General features: G+C 44.3%; 1 protein-coding gene across 5 annotated transcripts in view; it reads right to left on the bottom strand.

The window, feature by feature from the left end:
- Positions 1-17,571, bottom strand: part of LOC138258882 (sodium- and chloride-dependent creatine transporter 1-like) — a 290,710-nt gene that overhangs the window by 62,608 nt on the left and 210,531 nt on the right. For all 5 annotated transcript variants that reach the window (XR_011198597.1, XR_011198598.1, XR_011198595.1 and 2 more), the window contains exon 8: positions 5,539-5,663. Coding sequence is in view for 2 of the 5 variants with exons in the window: in XM_069206192.1 (XP_069062293.1) it covers positions 5,539-5,663 (125 nt within the window). In the remaining 3 variants the exon portion in view is untranslated. The remainder of the gene's footprint in view (positions 1-5,538; positions 5,664-17,571) is intronic.

Below are 17,571 nucleotides of genomic sequence, written 5' to 3'. Positions count from 1 at the left end.
ATTCTAAGTCAATTAAGCACGTAGTAACCCGTGTGCTTGAGAGGCTTTGAACTTGCATGTAATTCACTCCTGCTTGCCTGGCGTAAATGAAGAATTTTGCTATCCTGTGCCCAGTGGGGGCCCTTCATTAAGGACGAAACGTCCCACCCCCTTTTGCAAAGTATGAAGAGTGTCTGAGGCTGAGCAAAGGTCAGTCTGACAGGCACTCTTCATTGTCGGTTCAGGCGCTGTACATGCAGCCCGAGGCCAGCGTTGCCGGGATTAATATTTCACAGCCCTGTGGCCTACTCAGCCTGGCTGCAAGATCCTCCTACGCGTGACGAGAAGAAACATCAGACCTGGGCGCTTCAATTTTAAGCCCTGGAGTACCCAGGGCTGAGACTATCATGACACCTCGTCCCGGAGAAGGGTGTAATCAGCAACTGTCACTGATCACATCCCACTCTGAGGAGAGAGACAGTCCTCTTCTCATTGGCTGGCCCATGACAAGGTCAGCAAATGACAGAAGATGGCTGAATTATCCTGTTTTCCCTCTCCAAAGCATCCAACTCCATCCGGTGCATTATGCTTCCTCTCCTGCCCCCCCCCCCCGCTGGACCTGCCGTCACCAGAGAAGTACTTTTTAAAAAAAATGTTTGCATGGAAGATTATACATTTATGTGAGCATGTGTGTTGTGAATAGGTATGTACATATGAATGGTGAATGTAGGTGCATATGCTTGTGAATGGATGAGTACAAGTGGGCATGTGGATAAGTGTGTGTAAGGAAATGCCTCCTTGGCATGGTTACCCCCTGACTTTTTGCCTTTGCTGATGCTATGTTTTGAATTGAAAGTGTGCTGAGGCCTGCTAACCAGGCCCCAGCACCAGTGTTCTTTCCCTAACCTGTACTTTTGTATCCACAATTGGCACACCCTGGCATCCAGGTAAGTCCCTTGTAACTGGTACCTCTGGTACCAAGGGCCCTGATGCCAGGGAAGGTCTCTAAGGGCTGCAGCATGACTTATGCCACCCTGGAGACCCCTCACTCAGCACAGACACACTGCTTGCCAGCTTGTGTGTGCTGGTGAGAACAAAATGAGTAAGTCGACATGGCACTCCCCTCAGGGTGCCATGCCAGCCTCTCACTGCCTATGCAAGTATAGATAAGTCACCCCTCTAGCAGGCCTTACAGCCCTAAGGCAGGGTGCACTATACCATAGGTGAGGGCACCAGTGCATGAGCACTGTGCCCCTACAGTGTCTAAGCCAAACCTTAGACATTGTAAGTTCAGGGTAGCCATAAGAGTATATGGTCTGGGAGTTTGTCAAACACGAACTCCACAGCACCATAATGGCTACACTGAAAACTGAGAAGTTTGGTATCAAACTTCTCAGCACAATAAATGCACACTGATGCCAGTGTAAATTTTATTGTGAAACACACCCCAGAGAGCACCTTAGAGGTGCCCCCTGAAACTGTATCCAACTATCTGTGTAGGCTGACTGGTTCCAGCAGCCTGCCACACTAGAGACATGTTGCTGGCCCCATGGGGAGAGTGCCTTTGTCACTCTGAGGCCAGTAACAAAGCCTGCACTGGGTGGAGATGCTAACACCTCCCCCAGGCAGGAGCTGTCACACCTGGCGGTGAGCCTCAAAGGCTCACCCCTTTGTTCCAGCACCGCAGGACACTCCAGCTAGTGGAGTTGCCCGCCCCCTCCGGCCACGGCCCCCACTTTTGGCGGCAAGGCAGGAGGAAATAATGAGAATCACTGGCCAGTCAGGACAGCCCCTAAGGTGTCCTGAGCTGAAGTGACTAACTTTTAGAAATCCTCCATCTTGCAGATGGAGGATTCCCCCAATAGGATTAGGGATGTGACCCCCTCCCCTTGGGAGGAGGCACAAAGAGGGTGTACCCACCCTCAGGGCTAGTAGCCATTGGCTACTAACCCCCCAGACCTAAACACGCCCTTAAATTTAGTATTTAAGGGCTTCCCTGAACCTAAGAATTTAGATTCCTGAAACTACAAGAAGAAGAGGACTGCTGAACTGAAAAACCCCTGTAGAAGAAGAACAGAAGACACCAACTGCTTTGGCCCCAGTCTTACCGGCCTGTCTCCTGCCTTCCAAAGAAACCTGCTCCAGCGACGCTTTCCAAAAGGACCAGCGACCTCTGAATCCTCAGAGGACTGTCCTGCTTCAAGAAAGACAAGAAACTCCAGAGGACAGCGGCACTGCTCCAAAAGAACTGCAACTTTGTTACAGAGGAGCAGATTTAAAGACCCCTGCAAATCCCCGCAAGAAGCATGAGACTTGCAACACTGCACCCGGCGACCCCGACTCGACTGGTGGAGAACCAACACCTCAGGGAGGACCCTCCGGCGACTCCGAGACCGTGAGTAACCAAAGTCGCCCCCCCTGAGCCACCACAGCGACGCCTGCAGAGGGAATCCTGAGGCTCCCCCTGACCGCGACTGCCTAAACCTAAAGTCCCGACGGCTGGAAAAGACCCTGCACCCGCAGCCCCCAGCACCTGAAGGAACGGAACTTCTGTGCAGGAGTGACCCCCAGGAGGCCCTCTCCCTTGCCCAGGTTGTGGCTACCCAGAGGAGCCCCCCCCTTGCCTGCCTGCACCGCTGAAGAGACCCCTTGGTCTCCTATTGAAACCTACAGAGAACCTGACGCTTGTTTACACACTGCACCCGGCTGCCCCCGCGCTGCTGAGGGTGTACTTTTTGTGCTGATTTGTGTCCCCCCCGGTGCCCTACAAAACCCCCCTGGTCTGCCCTCCGAAGACGCGGGTACTTACCTGCTGGCAGACTGGAACCGGGGCACCCCCTTCTCTCCATTGAAGCCTATGTGTTTTGGGCACCTCTTTGACCTCTGCACCTGACCGGCCCTGAGCTGCTGGTGTGGTAACTTTGGGGTTGCCCTGAACCCCCAACGGTGGGCTACCTTGGACCCAAAACTGTGACCTGTAAGTGATTTACTTACCTGCTAAAAATAACAATACTTTACCTCCCCCAGGAACTGTGAAAATTGCACTAAGTGTCCCCTTTTAAGACAGCTATTTGTGTTTTATGTGAAAAGTATATATGCTACTGTAATTATTCAAAGTTCCTAAAGTACTTACCTGCAATACCTTTCAAATGAGATATTACATGTAGAATTTGAACCTGTGGTTCTTAAAATAAACTAAGAAAATATATTTTTCTATAACAAAACCTATTGGCTGGATTTTTCTCTGAGTGTGTGTTCCTCATTTATTGCCTGTGTGTATGTACAACAAATGCTTAACACTACTCCTTTGATAAGCCTACTGCTCGACCACACTACCACAAAATAGAGCATTAGTATTATCTCTTTTTGCCACTATCTTACCTCTAAGGGGAACCCTTGGACTCTGTGCATGCTATTCCTTACTTTGAAATAGCACATACAGAGCCAACTTCCTACAGTGCGAGTATGCCCACCAATATCTCAAATAACAGGAGTCCACTGCATGCATCAAAATAAATCTCATTATTAAAGGCGTGTTCAGTATAGCCTCCCTTTTGTAATCTGTGGTTCATTCGGGTGATATAAATTGCTCCTTTTGCTCGTAATTTTGCATCAGGGACGTATATTCAGTCTTAGATTATCTTCTACAGATAAACACAGACATTACAACCTCCTTATTTACTCTTCCTCAGTGCTCTCTTAAAGGACCTCATCTGTTACTTTATTAAAGCAGGGTAATCGGTGATGTTTCAAGTCACAGGGCCTAGCGCATCATACATCAAAACTTGGATCCCAGTTCTGCGCTGGCTCAGCACATCACAGACTGAGATATTGGAATTACTTCTGGTCCGAGCCTAGTTAAATGCTTCCAGTAGTTTCACATTGTGGTTTAAAATGGTCTTGTCCTTCATCAGCGCCAAACAAAAGATGCTGCTGCAATGGAGACTGCACGCTTTCCAACACATACTTAATCATTTATTTTCCGATATTAAGAGCTGCTGGGACCTCATTCAGAAGTGATGTGCTTATTAGCCACCTCGTCCTCTTTCATAAAATAGAGATTATTTTTCTGAATGGATAAGTAAACTGCTTATGAGAATGTGAAAGTTAGTTCGGTTTTTCACAATTTTTTCAAGCACATTTGGGAAGGTTTTCACTTCAACCAAGGCATGCTGAAAAAAAAACAAGATGTTTCATATGTTCAGACAAACCTAGTATCGCTCCATAAAGGCCGAAAAGGTGACCACACCTCTCTAAATCAGTAGTTATCTAATATTGTGGCTTGTCCTATCACACCACCTCAAACTGGAAACTGGTGCCAAAGCGTGCCATGTGTGATTATGTTTCCTGGCAACATAAAAAATGTGCGCATGTTGTTTGAATCAATGGAGATAATCCTACATAATTTATAAATTATTGAGGTGGCTGTAAGCATTCAATTTTTTTTAAAGTTGGGCATCATTTTAACCTGGTAAAAAAATGTGTACTGTCGCCTCACTCACAATGCTACAGTTAGTAGTACATTAATGTTAAATCAACTTAAGATTTGAGGTTGTTTTCGGCCCTGAATAAGAAATATTGTGATCACAAAGCAGATTAAGGCTAAACAATGTTAATAGTTGGTGAATCCCTCCAAACTTATGTTTGTTGTTTTTTTTATATCTCCCCTTGTGAGCAGATTGGGTTATCCAATACATATTGAGATCGGTTTAATGTGCACAGTATTTCATTGCTTGTTTATTGCATTTTATTTTATTTTTTTAATTTATTTTACAAAGCTATTCTGTTTTACTAGCCATACTTATGTAAGCAACCCTGAACATCAAGAGTTCTCTAAGCTAGATTCTTTAGGTAAGTACATGTTCACACATGTATGAAGTTTACCATCATGATTACAATCACTGCAAAATATTAGATGCATCTCTCTTCTCACGGTTCCAAAGTGGGCCATATCGAATATTATTTGATAGCCAAGATCAAAGTTAGATGTTATGCTAACTGTAGAATTGGAAACTTCCCTGAAAGGAGAATACACCTGGTTTCTGGAAACTTTTGGCAACGCACGCAAACTATGTGGCTGTCCACTACAGGACATGGCACGTGCCTTATTTGCAAGCTCAGGTTTGGCTTCTCCTAGAGAATGATTTCTTACCAATATTTCAGGGGGAAAATATTTCTCTGAAAGCCTGGCAGGACTCTCACCTAGCATCTGATTGGTTCACCACAAGCCTCCCAGCCTTGGGAGACACCAGCCGGTCATCCTAGGCTGCAGACAGGGCTCTGTGATTAAGCAGGACTACTGGTACTCAACTTATTCACCAGTACTAGTTCCATGCCAATTGCATTTGCATGGCATGCCCCATGTTTAGCTCCTCAGTACCACACATGGAGTCACAGGCACCTGTGCATCCAGTGAATCTGAGAAGAGATCATGGTTAAATGGATGATATTCCAAACAAACACAACAAGCAGTGATGGTGTAAACAGAAGAGCAGAGAGTCCTCTTCAATTCAAAAAGTATAGTTTGGATTATTTTTAGAGTGTTTTGTGAAACCTTACCAGACTCTGCTACCTTTGAGATATCAACGCCCTGTTCGTAAGCCATGAAGCCAAGAACGGAGAACACCACAAATCCGGCAAAGAAACTGGTGGAACTGTTAATCGCTGCCAGGATGTAGGCATCCCTAGTGGAGAAAGAAGGGAAGAAAAACCACAATGGGGAAAAGAAAGAATGTGTTAGCCTTCGAGGACACAGTATAGATGCAAGAAACAGGTGCTCTGTTACTCAAAAAGCAGAACACTACTTCATCTTGCCAGCAGAATAAATACCTCCTCTGTCTACAAGACTTACAAGGGTGTCCACCAGAGAACTTTCAAATAAATTGCTCAAAACCTCGTTATGACCAACGGAGATAAGCTCTTGAGAAAGCTATTACTCAAAACTCGATCCAAGGCAAAGAAAACTTCCACCTGGCAGTTCCTCGATTTAGACATCAGTTTTGTTCTATCTTGGTTGATGCACCTACAATCTGGAACACCTTCCCACTTGATCTCAGACTGGCCCATCTGATTCCAAACCTTGCAGAGCGACCTCAAGAAGCCACTGCAGCTGCATGCAACTCCCCCCCAACCCAATGCCTCACTAGTCATACACCCGCTGCTTGACCAAACATATTGACCCTATTTTATGCCTTAGGTCCTCCTGGCCTTGTTATGTAGCCACCACTTGATGCTGTTCTGTCCTGTCCTTACCACAGTGGCCCCTATTACTCTAAACACCTTCCTGACTCGAAACTCCCACCTCCATTACATCATTCTTATTTTATCACATGCCTTCTCACACTTGTACCATGTCTATCTGTGATTTGTTTTTACACTGCTATATATCTTCTATAATGTACCTTTTAAGGTCCTTCAGTGGATGCACATTTTAATTATGTTTGCTGCAAAGACTACATGTAAAGCCCTTTCTGACCCAGTTCTCTTTTTGATGTACCTCTTTGGAACACCCTTTCCTTTTCCCACCTGTGCCTCTTCTGTTCACCACTCATGCGTCTGCTATGGCATGGTCCAATCTCAACAAAACCCCATAAATAAATATTTAACTTGGAGGTACTATTTCAGAGACAACTGTAAGACCAGGTAGAAAAAAAACAGATCAGATGAAGGTTGTGTAGGTCTGGGTCAACTTCAGCAGACCACTCAACAGTTGGGTAAAGTGGACACCCATTGATCAAAGAGCCAAGAAAATAAGGTAAAGATTCTGAAACTAAGAAAAATAAATAAAGAAAAAAAAATAAAAAAAATAAAAAAGCTCAAAGCGAAAAGATCCAAAAGAGGGCAGAATGCTGGGACATCAGAAAACAAACAACCACCCTCAACGCCAAGTGAACTGCTGCCAGTTCAAAAATCCTAAAGCACTGAAACATCTAAAACTCTACAAGATGCTATGTAGGCTCCAACCCTTGTCAGTTGGAGAATTGATACAGGAAGTGAAAAGGCAGTGCATAGACCACCCACATTAACCTGTGAACTATGGGTATGTACCAATTAAGTTTTAAATCAAGTGTTTCATTCATGTTAATTAGATTGTTTTCTTTTAATTTTGTTTTTAAAGTTTTTAAAGTACAAGTTACTCTGCTGCTATTGTTACGTAGAAGGAGTACTGGTAGTAGGCCGTAGAAGCCGAGAGGTTTATCACAAGATCAAACTTTATTCAAAAAAACTTTCCAATAGTCCTGGATCACACATGATTTTGGGAAGTCCCATAATTCTGACACTTGGAAACAAGTATGACAAAGCGAGCAGGAATCTTGGACATATCCTCAGGCTGCAGGACACTGAATGGCTTGTGATCTGTCCTCACAACAAAATGTAAAGCACAGTATACAGGTATGAAACTACACTAAGGCCCATGCGGTAGCAAATGCTTCCCTTTTCAATCACAAAGTAATTTCCTTTACCAGAAAAGTTCCAGGAAGCAAAGGCAACTGTCTTGTGGGTCACAAGATTGAGAATGATGTACGCACCAGCATCAACTAGAGTGAAAGTTTTCCTTTTCACATCAAAGGGTGTCAAAGTGTCTGCATCCCAAATCTCATTTATCACTTACAAATGCTTCTTCCTGCCTCCCTGCCCACTCAAAAGTGTTTCCCTTTACTCATTAGCTCCCGCAGAGTTTGTTTTTTCATGCACAAACTTTGAATAATATTCCACTAGCTCATAAAAGTCTTAAAATGGTTCTTAACCATTGGGGTTAGCAATGCTCTTACTGATTTCAGCAGATCTGATTTTGGTCTCATTTCCACAAAAGCAACTACATACCCCAAGTACTAGACTTCGATTATCAAAATAATGTGTTTTACTTCCTTTAGCGTTAATCCGACCTTGCCAAAGTGATCCGAAAACCGTTTCAGCATCATGTCATTATTTTGTCAAAAATAAAAAAAAGTTATCCTGAAAATAAAATACATTACTTTGATCTTTAGGTAATTGGCTTACTCTCTGAAAAACGGTTTCAGCAGAGACAACAAAAGAAAATCTTTAAACTGAAATACACCTTCTGGCTTGACAAACCGCTTAAGACAGAGTCCAGATATAGCCTGATCTGATGATATGCACACCTTAGGTCTACCTTCAAAAAGTACTTTACACCACCCAGCATCAGTACCATTTCACCAATGCAGGGTAGTAGAAAGCTGTCCATTATGCTATACGATTTAGGTTCCTGAGATTTATACAACAGAAACTTCCACCAAACACCAGAGACACCGCCAAGGCTACCTCCACCAATTCAATTACTCCCTCGCAATTTCCTTCCCTTGCCGTCATGGGTTTACTTCTGACCTTGTGCACTACTGCTACAGCATTTTGTTTCAACTTGATTTGGCGTAATTAGTCCTTCAACACCAGCCTTTCATGAAATACCTACCCGGCTCCCTTCACGGTCTCATGCACATTAGTACCCTCTGCCCTAAGGTTAATAAAATGGAATCAAATGGTCATCTCCAACCGAGATCCTACTCTGCCACATAGACCTCCCCTTGTGTTCATCTTCTTCTGAACCCTAAGTCTGCCCAGATGTACCACTTCAATGTTACTTCCCTGGTATCCATTCGGGTTAGTGTCTTTCTGTTTTATTTTGATTATGCCCCATAACCTTTTTACTACATCTTTTGGTTTAATGGTGAAACGTGTTTCAGAGTCTACCATAAATTTCACCATGTACCATTAATTATGACCCCACCCTTTGGCATGCGCTTCCAACCTGTTTCTTCAAACACTCCTCCCACACAAAGTATTCTAAGCCTCTCCATTCTCATCAACCAAGGCAACATTTCCCAAATTACTTCTTCCTCAACACATCCTAGCAAAATTCCCTATTTTACCACAATGCCTACAGTCTCCATTTACAGAGGCACAGAATTGTGTGTCCATCTACTGCAGGCGTCTCCGAGTACCTTGTGAGCTACCTGTAAGTAGGTCTGCTGTGTGCAGTTGAGTTTACTAAATGTGAAGCTTTTGTTTAGATGAATAAATATAAGTACACCAAAATTGAAAAGTGTACATCTGAGACGAAAATATGTATTTATTTACCAATCTCATAAGCTTATGTTTGGAGAAAAATGGTTATCTCCAAAATGTTAAGTGAATATTTAAGTGATAAAGCAGTGGGGAGACTGATCACTAATATTACCATGGTACCATAGGCAATTCAGATAAGCCTGCCATGTATTATCTGTGTAAAGGCATTCCAAATTGACAAAGCATTTTTTTACATTGCTTTTGGCTAACCTGCATGATGCACTGAAGTGATCACTGCTGCCAACCTTGCAATGAAGTGGCCACTGGTGCATAGAGTGCCCACCAGTGCTGTCTTGTCTGACATGATTATTACACTAGGAATTTTAATAGCTCAGTCTAATTTTCATTGAGCATAAGTAGCTCTCATTACAGAACAGGTTGGTGTGCTGTGTCCACAAGCCCCTAAAATGTGTATGTAATAGACTTAAAATACATAGATGCTGGCAATAACTATATATTCAACTATTTTTGTATAGGAGTACAATCAATACTCATCTGTAGTAAGATAAATTGCTACTCAGTCCAACTGTAATGACCAGGGTGTAACACTTGTGGTGTAACAATTAGCTCTCAAGGAAATAGTTGTGCTGCTATGTCAACGTATTGCACTATTGAACTTAACTAGAGGACAGAGTGAATCTGCCTACATGACAGAACACTGTCAAACAAAAAGCTGGCTTTAGATGAACTTGCACTAAATGTCTCTAAATTATTGAGGCAAAGAATAGCAAATAAACATACGAAATGATTAGTAAAGTTTCTGCATCACGTATCTACATCCCAAAACTCTGTTACATCAGAGGACACATGGCACCAAGGATTTCAAAGACGGCAGAGACAGAATGGAAGCTAAGAGATGGTGTGACCGTTTAATGCAAGGAATAAAGTTCCCAAAAATGTAAGTTATATGGTAAATCAGGCCAGTGTTGCAGGTCTTTAAATATGAACTGGACTTCAGACTAGTTTGACTACATTCAAAGACTACTGCTACTACGTACAGTAAATTGTACTTAAATTCAGTGCTATCTTTCACATTCTGCATGACAGTAAATCAGTATGCCAAACTGCCTCCCAGAGGCTTTTCTTGATGAATGTGGGCTCTATGCGGACAGGACTCCTGTAATAGACTATCACATCTAGCTTCATGTGTGATTTTGGACAGCCGCCCTTGGTCAGTATATCCTACACAGCTCCTCTGCTTGACAACAATATATAAAAAAAAAATTACATGGAGTCTTGCTGTTGGTTAGACTAGGCTAAGGTTACGTCTCATTTAGCACCTGAATGGAACATTCTTCTAGCTTAGTGAGTGCATTGGACAAATATACAAGTGACATTTTTGTTAAGCTCTTTAAAGTACTGGCAGCGTGGAACTGTACATGGAGAAAGCAAATATGAAAAAAAACTCAGATTTGGAGAATTTGCAATCAGAATTACCTCCTTCACGGGAATAGTATGGTAAGGCTAATGCCTTCAGCAGACTCTCCACTCAAGGAGAATCGTGTAACCGAATTTCACACTTTATCAGCAAAATACTAATTTCTAAATCAGGCCTTTAATCTTCTGTCGTAAAGTTTGCTGTGAAATGTTGGCTTCTTGTCAAGTGGGACTTGCTCAGTCTTTGTTTTTCACATCCTGCACCTTCTAGTGCTTTCTGTGAAACACAAAGTACTTGAGGCCTGGTCTAAAATAAGTGGAGACCATTAGACTCCTGAGTACTTGGCTCAGTTTCAGCTCGGTGTATGGCAGGCAGCCTAGCTGGCAAGAGCCCAGCAGGGAGATGAGAAGGAACATGGCCCATTAAAGAGAGAATGGCGCAGAGCACCCATTCAGACTCAGAGCCAGGAATGCGATGAAGAGCCTGCCTGTGGGCACTGAAGCAGAGGGAGCAATGCATTCCCAACAGACTGTGTAAGAAGAGCCTGTCGAGATAAGGCAGTGCTAGTTGCATGAAAAGCTTGTCTGACATAGGGTCAACTCTTACTCAGTTCACCTGGACTTGTATACGCACTAGCAAGCTGGACATCAGCTGCCTACTCTGCATGGAGTTTTCAATCTGCCCTCTTATTCTGCTTAGCTTTCCCTATGCCCGGTGGTAACCAGATCATGAAAAATCAAAAAGGGATGGTTCATCAATTACACAAGAGTAAAATTTCCTTTGCCCGTTTTTGACCTTCCTGAATGCAAGGCGGATTAAGAAGATATGAGGCTGTTTTATGGCTAGCCCTTCTTTAGAAAAACAAAACATACATGCCAACACTTTAAAAGAGAAAAGTGGGAGATTTCTAGAAACAAATCATGAGAATGTATTTCCATTGACTTCTATTGAGGCCTGAATCAGGCTACTGTTATGTATGGGATTTGCAAATCTGCTGCTGCAGGATCAGATATTCTTAGAAACACTAATGTATGTTTTTTTACTTACCTGTCAGGAGGATGGAGCAAGTGCTATTGCATGATGCAAGTGCTGTGCACTGGCCAGCCAGGGCAGGTTACTTGCAGTGCATGCTCCGAGTGACACAAAACCAGGCCCTGACAGCTGAGGCCCGCAGAGGAATTGTTTTTTTACATGCAGGAATAAGGAGGCTGGAGACTATCCTTGAACTTCGTAGTCTCTCCATTGAATTAGGCGGGTTGGCATGTATGACAATGGTGTGCAAGAGTAAGGATTTGAGCACATGTATTCTATGCCAGGTCACACAGGCATGTTAGTTTTAGGAAGAGATCTATGTGTGCATCACCTGCAGGGCTTAAAGGTGGCATTGAGGTAGTTTACTTTACCAACCTGGAGGAAGGAAGACGGGGTCATGCACTAGTGACCACTTAGACAGATCTAGAAGATGTTTTCCTCCACGAGAGATGGAGCCAGGCTAAAGCCTGAGCTAGGCTAGCTCATAGCACACCCAAGGTGCTTCCTTTGTGGGTCCCGGTCTGGGGAGGGTCCCGGACAAGCAAGGCAGAGAGGAGTGGAATGTCCAACTGAGCTGATGTAGGTCAGTGCTCTGGAGTGGCATTCAAGAGCCCTACCCAACTGCCTCTGATCAAAAGGAGACACCCCTACTGCCTCTACTTTGGTTGCTGACAAAAATCAGACCTGTCCAGAAGGGGAGCAGAAAGAGGCAAGGGTGAAGGTAGCCCCATAGTGATTAGAATGTATTAATCTAGCACAGAGGTTCTCTAATAGAGTCAGCACACCCAGTTTACACAAGTGGAAAAGTGAAAGAGGAAAACCCTCCAATACATGTCCTTGAGTTACTGGGTGCCCTAATTTCTGGCTGCATTGAGGCCACTGTCCTAAGGGACAAGGTGTCTGGTCATTCGATTCAGAGGGAGATTCCGCCATCCTCACATATTATACTCTCCAAGGTCCCGCACTGCAGTTTTCCTGGTGAGATGACAGACCACCAGGGATGTTTGTGAGCACAGTTTCAGATTGTAGGTTGCAATGACCACTTGCTCTACATGAGTTCTGAAGTGTGTGACTGGGACTAACTCGCAGCAACTGAATCCACTAGTGAGCAGTGTATAAGTCTATGTCTGCTAACATAAGTGTATTATATGAAAGAAGTCTGGTAGTTTGTGTGGAACATCTTTTGTTTCCTGAAGACAAAATGGAGCAACGGTATTGAATGAATGACGTTATTAATATAGCGCAAACAGCTACTCAATAGAGTGTACCAGTGGTGCAACATGAAGGAAGGGAAGGAGAACAGGGCTTACTGGCATTAGTTACTTCTCGGAGACAGACAATGACCGAGTGTTTACACACACATGTATTTCACACATCACAGAGAGCTCCAGTCCAGGTGTTAACTTCTGGAACCTCTCTGGATTATTATGAGGTGCACCCCCACTATGCGTACTTCTGGGAAAAGACAAGCACATTCCTGGCAGTTAGCACCGCCACTCAGAAGAGATCAAAACAGTAGATAGCATCTAAAAATAAAAAAATAAATAGCCAGCTACACAGTGTTGGCTGCAGAGATCTGTGCAATGTGCCGTGACAGGAACGAGCTTCCATCCTCCAGAATGTCAATACAATGAACATCATTTGGACCATATAAATAATTTTTCCAAGTGCCGATATACATTTCAGGCTGAGGTGCAGTTGGCACAGGGGGGCTGTTAAAATGCAATGCACATAACGCAGTGCATAACAGTCTGCATGTGGACACCATTCATGGGCACATGTAATTTTTGAAGACATGTCCACTGGCACCCACCTGTCACCCTCGAGTTTCTAATAAGGGTGAAGCCAGTTGTTTCAGCTGGTGCTCCCAATAAAGAGAAAGGTTAGTGTATGGAGTGTGGTATCAGTTTAAAAAGAGAATGGCACCACTGAGGAATATTCTAGGCTTTGGGCCCCTCAGGGGCCGCGTGAATGAGTGTGAACGGAGGGTGACACCCGTCAAATGAGGGTGTGTTCACATGTATGTACATATGTGGCGGGTATCTGCACAGCAGGGCAGTTTCGTCGCCTCTCACTCGTGGACACGGACTGTGAGGCTTTTGTTCGGAGTTGGCGCGGGCCAACCTCGAGGATGAAAGGCCAAGAGGCCCTGCCGCGCGCCTGAAGCGGGCGCAGTGCGACTGTTTTCACTCCGGGCTCCCTACAGCGAGGCAAGAGGTACCCAGGGCCTGCTGGTGTTTATACTGGCTCGGAGGAGCGGCTGGGAACGGAGGGAAAGAGAAGCCGCGCCCGGAGGACGAACAACGAAGAGCGGGAAAGAAAACACGTCAAGGGACGCGGAGAAGCGGCCGCGCGCCAGGTCAGCGCAGGGGTCACGTCACTCCGCGCGAGACGGACAGGCCGCGAGGCCCGCTCCCGATTGGGTGAAGCCGCATCACTCGACGATGGGGCATCCCCTTCCGGGGTCTGTTGCCCGTTCCTGATTGGCTGAAAATCCGCCGGTCACCTATAAGAGCCTCCCTTTCCGCTGTCTGCCGCTTGGCATCATGGGACAAGCGACCTCCTATGTGGAACGTGCTTGTGCTGAAGCTTCAGGGGCCTCCCGCCTAAAATTACCCCTGTTGCCACATAAGCTAATAGGGGAAGCACATGTCACCGTTTTTTATTCAACATCTCCCACTTCTCAGTTGGGAAATGTTTGCACGCAAGCCAGGCCTACTCCATTGTACAGTAAAAAGTGTATGTAGGTTTAAGAAAATAAATGAAAACACATTAAATATATGCCTATAGTTTAAAGGGAAAATCAACCTAATAATAGACCACATCACTTACTCTCTTGTGCCACTGAACAAGGCCAAACATGCCTTAGTCAGGAAAGTAGGAGATGGTGGAGAAAAAAAATTGGGGGATGTATTTTACCCATTGACTTTGTTTAAAGTCGAGGCAATTGTAGGTGGGAGACAGCTAAAATAAAGCAATTTTTGCCTTAAAAAATCATTACCCTCCTGCCTGAATTAGCTCTGTTGGCATGTATGCAATGCGTGTGCACGTGCACTGTTTGCATTCTGCGTGCGCATGTCAGATTTCTGTGCCAGCCATCAGGAGGAGAGATTCCACACACTTCTCAAGAGGAACTTAATGGCCTCTAAGTACTTCCCTATTAAGAGGGTGCTTCTGACATGCACTTACGGATTTAGCAAAGAATTCAAAGATAAAAGGACATCCGCAGGCAGTGGCCATGGTGACACCCACTCTATGAAGTGGCCTCCCCAGCACACAGAGATAAAAGGATTTCGTATTATAAAACAGGCGCCCCCCACTTCACATTTTAGTAACTAACGGGGGAAAGAACACACTACACATTTACACCCTTCCTGTGCTGACAAAGTGAAGTTTCCCAGACGCATGCTAAACCCATAGTCACAAGATGATATCTGCTGGTGCACCACATTTAGGACAGGCTAACTTTCTGAGGATGTTGTCATGAAAGAAAAAAAAAAAAAAAAAACAGTCCAAAAATACTGTGGGCCAGATGCTACATTACAGGTCCCGCTGCAGACACCAGAACGGAGCAGGTCAGAGGCACTGTAATTATGAAACAATTATCGTAATGTAATCTATGAGTAAAACAGAGCACTAAAGAATCTCTTTTTCACTGTGTCCTGATCATAGAGACCAAGTGATACGATGTCTTACAACAGTGGGAGAGACAAACAAGAGAGCCTGGAGACCTGTTGCAGAAGCTTAAGGGAGCCCTCAGGTGCAGGGGTGTACCTTGGTCAGTAATACTGGGTGGTAAGCTATTGATTCTCCAACAATCAAGCAGGCACTTAAAGTTAAATTACATTAAATGACATGCAGGGCGCACAAGACGGGCTTAAGGGGCAGTGGAAAGGGAGAGGACTGCGGATATATATGTAAAATAACAAACCTTTTTTGAAGATTTTCAAAACAGATAGAGGTAGAGTGCGTGCACCTTTTTTTCTGTGTATATGTAAACATTTCTGATGAAATCGGACAGGCACTTCACCATACCCAACTGACAGCAGTTGTACACCACTTTTTTTTATCTGAAATTTCATTTATTAGGGGGGTGTAACCCCTCCCCACCAACCCCCCAAAGCTATGCCCCTGGTCAGGTGTAGATGTTCAACACCGACAGGAGGTCACAAAGGGCTGAAGGGCACAGTTTAAAAAGAAGTGATGATAGACTGTGCATCATGCCCCAGTGTGGATAAAGCAAAGCAAGCATGAGATTACAGTAGGCTAGATGACCCAAAGTGAGCTCTACCACACTATGGATAGCAGCCTTTTAAAAGAGCAGCCTTTGCATCACTCAGCTGCTTAAAAGGACATCTTTGGCAGTTTTTCACTGTACCATCAAATTCCATAAGTAATCAGCATTTGCAGTAGCGATTTGGCCTGATGGTGGCCTTTGTTTAAACTGTGGTGGGACCAGTGCTTAATTTGTAAATAAAAACGTGCCAGTGCCCAAAGCCCTCCTCTTAAACCCGCGGCTGCTGGAATTAAATGTGCAAGTACGGAGTACTGAGGCAGCGTAATCCTGAAGCCATCTCGGGCCTCTTCATTCCATATAAAGCCACTGTCTGCCCCTTCAGCTCACTGTATCAGCTTTTTGCTTTCCACCTTAGTGACACTTTTTTGTTTTTCTCTTCCTCCGTCTATCCCATATGTGTCTTTTGCTCGCAGCAAATGCTTGAGGCAGAAGACTAAGCGCCGGCCCTCAACAATAAGTGCAAGTGCTCAGCACCGGAAACAATAAGCACAAATTAAGCACTGGGTGAGACCCAAGTACAAAGAGGGTTTCACTGTCTGAGCTACCAGTATTACTGAACCAATGTAGGTGGTAGTGTTAAGGTGCTACTCTAGAAGGCACAGCATAAAGGAGCCCGAGCCCTACAGTTCTCATACACCTTCAGTTGAATAGGTGGTTACTCCCTCTAGTCTGCCCAAACACCACCATCTTCATGTTCCTCCCTCAGGTGGCCTGTCCATCATTGACTGTCATCTCCAGTCACACCATAAGGAAGCCTCAATGAAGAGCTCACAGCACTCTTCATGCTGCTTCTGTCAATGGAAGATGTTGATTCCAAGACCACAACAAAATCCCACAGTTTTGATAGAAGACCCACCTTTCGGCACTCAGATGGGTCATTGAAACAGCCACGCCAACACACTCCTGAAAAGTTAGAATAACCTCATTATGAATACGAGATCTGCCTGGAGAGGAGAATTGAGGCTGATTGATCCATTTGTAAAAACTTCACCAGCAAGGAACTGAAGGGTAGAATTAGAAGTCCGTTGGACACATGCTTATGAAATGCAATATGAGGCCTAACTTCATCACCAATATAGTCCTGAACTATTCTCCGAAAAAGTCAATTGAATTATTTTCTGCTGGTCTATTGGACAGGACCCAGTTGATGATATAAATCTCAAACCACACTCTTCGTCTGGTGATGTTAAATGCGCAGTCAATAAATCCCCAAAGTGCTGCTAATGGGGCTCATCACACCCCAGAAGGGTACCTAGAGGTCACAAAGGATATTGCTTTTGTTTAGTTAGGTCAGTGACAGAATATTGGAGCCACAAATATCGTGTGGACAGAATATTGTGTTTAAAACATCTAGGATATGAAGCGCGAGAAGGTAAGAGCAAATAGGTAAGTTTAGATTTATCAATCTTAACTCTAGATCTACATACCTTGAAGATGTATATATCGTTGAGGTACATATATGTGGAGGTATATATCGTAAAACGTTACTTACCCATAGAAAATGGCCCTCACAAAATTCTTGTCCTCGATGTTTTTGACACAAAATTCTGTCCCACGATATTTGTGTTTCCAATATTTTGTCCAAACACAGTTTAGTCACATAGTTCAGCCTTTAGCACATAAATTAATCAGAATATTTCCTGGCACTTCAGTTTCTTTGTTCCTGAATCAAAAATGAGTCATTGGTGCAAACCTTCCCATGTGGGAGATGGATGGGCTGGCACAAGTCCCTGTCACTGGACTCAGTATAAATAAACATGTCTGTGTCCAGAGCTCTCCTCTGAAACTTGCGGCTGCTGCA

Source organism: Pleurodeles waltl, chromosome 9 (assembly GCF_031143425.1).
Source record: "Pleurodeles waltl isolate 20211129_DDA chromosome 9, aPleWal1.hap1.20221129, whole genome shotgun sequence".
Taxonomy (NCBI): Eukaryota; Metazoa; Chordata; class Amphibia; order Caudata; family Salamandridae; genus Pleurodeles; species Pleurodeles waltl.
The sequence above is the reverse complement of the archived record's forward strand: the minus strand, read 5'-3'. Positions and strand labels throughout refer to the sequence as shown.